General features: G+C 31.4%; 1 protein-coding gene across 2 annotated transcripts; it reads left to right on the plus strand.

Moving 5' to 3' along the window:
- Positions 1 to 1,984: 1,984 nt before the first annotated feature.
- On the plus strand, positions 1,985 to 6,895 carry LOC112747568 (uncharacterized). 2 transcript variants are annotated; one of them, XM_025795651.3, is made up of 6 exons: positions 1,985 to 2,564; positions 3,514 to 4,515; positions 4,815 to 5,009; positions 5,094 to 5,245; positions 5,397 to 5,507; positions 5,921 to 6,895. In XM_025795651.3, the coding sequence occupies exons 1-6, from the start codon at positions 2,406 to 2,408 to the stop codon at positions 5,979 to 5,981; spliced, it is 1,680 nt and encodes a 559-aa protein (XP_025651436.1). In that variant the 5' UTR covers positions 1,985 to 2,405; the 3' UTR covers positions 5,982 to 6,895. The 2 variants fall into 2 exon arrangements, with proteins under 2 accessions (XP_025651436.1, XP_025651437.1); XM_025795652.3 differs by having other exon boundaries at positions 2,009 to 2,564; positions 5,115 to 5,245.
- The last annotated feature ends 323 nt before the right edge of the window (positions 6,896 to 7,218 follow it).

Below are 7,218 nucleotides of genomic sequence, written 5' to 3' on the forward strand. Positions count from 1 at the left end.
TTTTATTTTATTTAAATACAAATGAAAATATTTTTTATTAAAATTTATGATTAGAATATCTTTCACTATATGATTTCACTTACATAACATGCAAAAGTAAAAATAATTTTCTTTGCTGTTTTATAATTTTGTAGTTTGTGTTTTTGAAATACTCATTTCTTTCTTAATTTTTTAGTTTGTACATTAAAATTAATAAGTAATATAGATAAATATAAATTACCTGTTTATAATACAAATTTAAAATTAAGATTTTTATTTTAAAAAATAATCTATTGTAAAATTTTATAAAGTATAAACTAATTCTCATTTTTAAAAAAAATAATATTATTGAGGAATTAAATTATTTATAATTTTAAAAACAAAAAAGATTTTATTTTATTAGAAATAGTTTGCTATTTTTCTAATAGAAAATTTTTTTTATGATAATTTTAATGAAGTGTTATTCTTAATTTAGATATTTTAGCACACAAAGACTTATAGAATTTAACTATTTCAACTATGTTCATCAATCTTAATATTTAAAGAAAAAAATATGATATTTAAATTATACTACTTGATATTTCATATATAAAATTATTTCGGCACTTCTATGTTAATCTTGCTATTTTTATAAAAATATTAATATTAACATAGAAGTTGGATTTCTTTTAATTTATTTTTTCTTTTACAAGTAAACAATAAATTTTTGTTAGCAGAACTTTTTTAAAATTTCTTTTCTATTTACTTAGTCATCATTTTTAATAATAGAGTCTTTTTTTTTGGTTGTTTCCTCTTATAACTAATTATTCAGTGAAAAAATATATATATAAACCTATATATAAATATACATAAATATAAAATAACTAATTTAATAGCTAATTTTTAGTAAATGCAATAATATTTTTACCTAAATAATGCATAAAAAAATAAATAATAATGGTTCTTCTATTTTTGATAATGTCATTTCATACATAATTTTTTATATTGTATATTTGTATTTTTTTAAATGACATTATTAAAATAAAAATGTTCATATTCATTTTTTTTATAAAAAATATAGTTATATATATGAATACTTAAATTTAATATTCAATAAATCTGATAAAAAATAAGGTTCTCAAATTTTTTTTATTTCAATTTAATTAAAATTTGCAAATTTTATTTTTTTAAAAAAATTAAAGAAAAAATATTTTCTTTTCCTATTCGTAATAGATTTGATGTTAAAATAGATATTTTTTTCTTTTAAAAAAATGTGGTGATAGAGATAGATTGATTTGAAATTTTTCTCTCTCTGCATCTCTCATAGCAGCTGCCCCTTGTCCTTTTCATTTACTTTTCAAGGATAAATTGGTCCTTTCCTGCATCACTCTAGGACAAAATAAAATTTGCAACCTAACCGTACTTGGCATACTGATCTTTAAAAAAATACCCTGGAGCACTTGAAACGTTTCCTATAATACAAATCCTTCAATTCAACTGTTCATAAAAAACAGAGAAGACAGGGTCCAGCTCCACCTGCCCCATCTCCATGACAAATTGAATGTGATTTGACCGTACGACCAAACCCAAATTTTGAATCCCAAAAACGTGGCACGCTAATAACTAATATGCCCACTAAACAGTTTTAAAAATATTAAACTTTGTCATATTTACTAGCAAACATTTTTTTATACTTGATTTACTTTATAAAAAAATCATATACTTTTAGAATAATATTAATATTATAAATAAAATTGTATTTTGCTATATTATTAATAAAAAATAATTTTATATATTTTTATATCAATTATAAAATTAATTATCTAAAAAATTAGATATGACTATACAAAATATTTAAACTCTTATAAATAAAAAAGATAAAAATTTAGATAAGTTGACTTCATGTGAAATTGATACCTAAAAACTGTTAAATAAAAATTTAGTCAAATCAATTAAATTATTCACCTGAATTTGACTCCACCGGAGTTCTCACCGATAAAAAAATGTTCCAATTTCAAAAACAGAAACAATTGTATCTGTTATGATTCTCAGCGTTCCACGCACAAAAAAATAAATAAATATTTTCTTAAAAAAATGGCTTCCTTCCCCGTTTTCTCTGCAAGATGCTTTGTCTCATTGGCACAGCTAACTCACTTCATCGCCACCTAAATCGAAACCCATTCCGTTCTCTCTCTTTCTCATCTTCCTTCACTCACTCACTAACTCACTCTTCAATTCTAAGAAACTATTATTGTTCACACTACTCTGCAATGCAACAAAAACACAACACTCTAACCAAAATGCAGGTTTAGCTTGCAATCTGTGTAGATCTGAAACCAATTTGGATCTCAAAAAAATAACAGATTTTGAGTTCTGGGTTTTGTTATTTGGTTCATTGGGTAATTGAAAAAGCATTTTTTTTGGAGGCATTGTTTGGAAGAAGATAGATGGGGTCTAGTGGCAGCAAAGCCAATTCTTCTGCTTGCAGTTCATCGTCTTCTTCTTCGGGTAGTTTCAGGAAAGGTCGATCTAAGAGGCATAGAGGCTTCCCATCTTATTGTTTGGGAACAACTTCTGGATCTCATGACAGTGATCATGAAGACCAGGTAAGCTATCTCTGTTACTCTGCAATTTTCACAATGCCATTGCTCTTTTTCTTCATTTTCTTCTGTTTTTACTTTTTTTCAATTCTTTTGTAATGCGTTTTTATCTTGTTAGTTTTCTTTTCTCTTAGTTTTGTGATAAGTTTGAGTTTTTGTTTTGTTAATTAAAATAGAGGTTGTTTCTGGGATCACAATGGTTAAGAATTATCTTTTTAGCCTTCTTTTCTCTTAGTTCTAATCACTGAATTCATCTGGTTGCAACGTATGGTCATTTTCAAGATTTTTCATTCGGATAATTTAATTTATTTGAGTCAAGTACACTACATGCATGAGGAAATGGTGACTTGTTACTTGGTTAAATTTCTGGTCATTGCTCATAAAAATTAGAGTTTTTTTTAGTCAAAATATAAAATGGTGCTCCATGCTCTTATTTGATTTGAAACAAAGAAAAGTCAATTTTACTACTTCTTCCCACTATACTTGGTTGCTTACTAGTTACTAGTATGAATTTATTGCACTGTTTATTCATTTATGATAAAAAGTGGCATGTGTAGAGTGTAGATTGTGCCTACCTAAATTTTCCTTGTTGTTTGAGTTCATCAATGACACTAACAGTTTTTGTGGGTATTTATTGCCTTTTAATTAGTACAGCTGAAAGTCATGTAACAAGTCAATCAGATGATACATAATTAAAGAAAGAAAGAAAACAAAAGCAACATTTTTTATACAAGGGAGCAAGTATAATACATTGATTTCCCTGTGTGTTCTGTTGCCAGCTTCAATATCCTATTAGGCTTAAAATTAAAAACCTTAATGATTTGGTATTAAATGGAACAAATTTCACAGACTCTCGATTTCCGATATAACCATTATGTATCAGTTATAGGATTGGTTGATTGGTGAGAGTCCTGTGGTACTAACTGTTGTTTGCATTTTACAACTCATGCTTTAGGTTTGTGATCAGAACAAAGTAAATGGAAATGGAGTTGAAATAGTTTCGGATGAAGTGAAATCAAAATCCTTTAGAAAAGCCAAGTATGATGAGGAAATGCCTCCTAACATCGACCTTGGCGAGTGGGATCACACGGCATCCAGAACCGGTAGCAGCTCTAATCATGTTTCTTCAACTCAGTCTTTGAATCCTTCAAGTAGATTCCTTTCTCGCTTTAGCTTCATTCCTGGTAACATAAGCTTCAGACTTAGCAGAACCACCAGTCTTGGTTCATCAAGGCCTTGTCCTGTTTCTTCTGGAAGTCTCACCATATTTAACAGTGAAGATGAGCTTAATCCTCATCCAAGCCACCCTGGAAGCTTGATTAATAGAAATGAAACTCAACAACGTAGAGAATTGCTTAATGCATCTTTTGATGATCGAGTGCCTATTCAGTATCATGGAGGTGCTTCTACTGATTTTAGATCTAATGCACCAGCATTGGATTCCTTTGGCAACTTAGCAAGAAGTCCCACAATTTCTCCTGTCGCGGATGTGATTAGAGATGGGGATGGTACAAGAGAAGTGGTGGATATGAACTTGTTTTCTCCAAGAATTCATACAGAGGCAGAAAATGTTGAGACAAGACATACTGATAGACGAAATGGGGCTCGAGAACCTGTCGATCGAAATGTACGCTTCAGCCGAACTTTAAGTGTTGGAAGACTTAGAGATAGAGTACTCCGACGATCAACATTATCTGAGTTCACGTTTGGCCCTCTGCAACAGGAGAGGGAAGCAAGAGATGCTAGTTGGGACAGAGGAAGAGAAGTGGGGGAGAGAGATACGAGAGTGCCACGGACTAGTCAAAATGCTGTGAATTCTCCAACTACAATTTCTAGCTCCTCATTTAGTGTTCATGACTTTGATGTTGAGACTTCACGATCTAGAGAAACAAGGTATCAAGATCTGCTGGAACACAGATCTAATTTCCTTGAACGGAGAAGAAGAATACGGTCCCAGGTATGTGGAGTTTTCTGAATTTCATATAACATCTGATGGTTTGATTATATATTAATACTGCCAAGCTAAAAACATATACTTAACATTGTGGATGTGTACACAGCCAATGTTATGCTTGAAACCCGGTAATGATGTTGATATTATATTATTATCATGATAATTTTGTTACAAAAACTCTGAGGGGAAAGAAAAAGGACCACTAAGACTTGGATTGCTTCAATTTAAATATCTTTTTAATGAGCTCTTCCTCAACACCCTGATTTTTCTCATTGTTAATGATCAATATTTACAATTGTTAGGTTCGTGCTCTTCAGCGGTTGGGAAGCCGGTTTGAAAATCTGTCTGGACATGACAGATCATGCGTCTTGTCTGGTCAGCACAGAAATGGTCGTTGTACATGCCGAAACGGTAGCCGTGATACGAACTCAACTGATGATACCAATGCTAGAGCTAGCATATCAAGAATTGTGATGCTAGCTGAAGCCTTATTTGAGGTAATTTTTTGCGCGGTGTTAGTTATTCTAGTGGCAATTTATTATAAATTATACAAGTTGAATATTTGTACACATTTTAATTAGGTTCTGGATGAAATTCACCAGCAATCGGTTGTTCTATCTTCCCGCCCTTCTGTGTCTTCTATTGGATCTGTTCCTGCACCTAATGAAGTCGTGGAATCTTTGCCTGTGAAATTATACACAAAGTGCCACAAACATCAAGAAGATGCTGTGCAGTAAGTATTTCCTTTTGTATGTTGTATTAATCGTTTTGGTCACATTTAACTTTGATTTTCATGATTTGTGTATGATTTACATATATGAATCTCATGATTCTATTGGATTATTCTAATGGTTTCTCTTCTCCCCTTGCTTATCCCTTCATAGATGCTATATATGCCTTGTGGAGTATGAGGATGGAGACAGCATGCGAGTACTTCCTTGTCACCATGAATTCCATAAAACTTGTATAGACAAGTGGTTGAAGGAGATTCACAGGTATGTGAAAAAGGATTTTAGTCTTCTGGTTAATAATATGATTAACAACTTTGAAATTTCAAAAAGTTGCCTATTTATTACATTTAGTGTAATTCGTGGTACAAAATAGACGAGTGAGTTTTGCATTTGTTTTTCAGGGGGACTTTGATGGTAAACTCTAATGCTTAATTTGTGTAGTAAACACTTGGTAAAAATTGGATATGGGTGATTGATAAAAAAATGTTTAATTGCATTCTGACAAACTTGTTATGGATTTCCTCTGTGATTAAAACTTACTAATTTCTATAAAATAACAATCTTACCAGTTCATATGAATAAAAATCTCTACTTGTTCTAGAGATGCTTGGAAATATGTGTCTCTAACTTTTCTTTTCTTTTCTTTTTTTCCTTTTTTTCTTTTCATTATGCAACAGGGTATGCCCACTATGTAGAGGGGACATTTGTGTATCAGATACACTGCCAATGGAGAACTAAAAATAGCAAATTTGTTAATCAGTATCACTCAGAGCTCATGGGAGTAGTAAATTATTGCACATACCCTTATGTGACCAAAAAGAAAGTTCAGTCCTCTTTTCATCAAAGTATTGTCACTGAGCCACTGTTTTTCAATGATTATTTACTCCAATTTCTGAATAAACATCAATCCAAACCCATGGTAGAAATAGACTGAACTACTGCCTGCCACTCCTTGCCGAGAAATGATTGTGCGCCTCACTTTTCGCGTTCTTACTCGGGACTCATTGTCGACATAGGATGGAGTGTCGCTCCGTTTTAAACTACAGTGACGCTCCATCCTATACTGGTTAGGTGATTAATCAAAAAAGAAGAGATGGGGTATTTATGGACATGTTTCAGAAAAGGTCCTCATGGTGTAGCATCCATTTTTTTCTGTATCATACCGAAGATGATGATTATGCTGAGTTTGAGGAGTCTTGTCTGTGAGACATACCTTTACTTTGGCTCACTTTTGTTGTTGTTAGATATGCAAAATTCAGCAAAATGAGGATGAAAAAAGGGGAAAGAGTAGCATTCAAATGAGCACTTTTCATCATTGATGAAATTGCATAGTAGCAACGGCATCTTTGACCAGTAAAGCCAAGCAAGTGCATGAAAACAATAAAAATTTGTGCATGCGTGAAGTATCCTTTTCACTTTTCAGAGGGAAAGATAAAAGGAGAAAAAGAGGAAAAGAAACATGTATTAATAGGTGTATGTGTGTGTGAGAGAGAGAGAGTGAGAATATATATGTAGTTTTCAAAGTCCAATGAGGAAAATATTCAGACATGTACGAGTAATTTTTTCTGATTGTCTCTTACCCAACTTTATAGACAAAACGAATGTTGGGAATCACCTATTTTAAGATATAATTAATTTAATTTTGTTTTCAACAGTTGTTTTAAGGAACTTATTAGAAACTAGAGTTCTTTTTAATGGATCTATGGTCTGTTTTCCTTTTGAGTTTTTTCTTTTCCCCGATATATCAATTTTCTTTGAGCATTTTTTTTTGGGGGTGCATTGTTCAGTTTTGAGAATGGAGAAAGTCTTTGCTGGAAGACATCTACCCCATTTACTAAGACTTTAGTTAAGTTGGATTGGATTAGTCAAATTCCTATTAATAAGATCCAGAAGTACATGCTTGTAGGATTAAGGTTTCAAGTATTTGGAAGTTATGGGGGATTAAGTTTTCAAGATGTGGAAAGCCATCCAATTT

This window comes from Arachis hypogaea, chromosome 15 (genome assembly GCF_003086295.3).
Source record: "Arachis hypogaea cultivar Tifrunner chromosome 15, arahy.Tifrunner.gnm2.J5K5, whole genome shotgun sequence".
NCBI classification, from domain to species: Eukaryota; Viridiplantae; Streptophyta; class Magnoliopsida; order Fabales; family Fabaceae; genus Arachis; species Arachis hypogaea.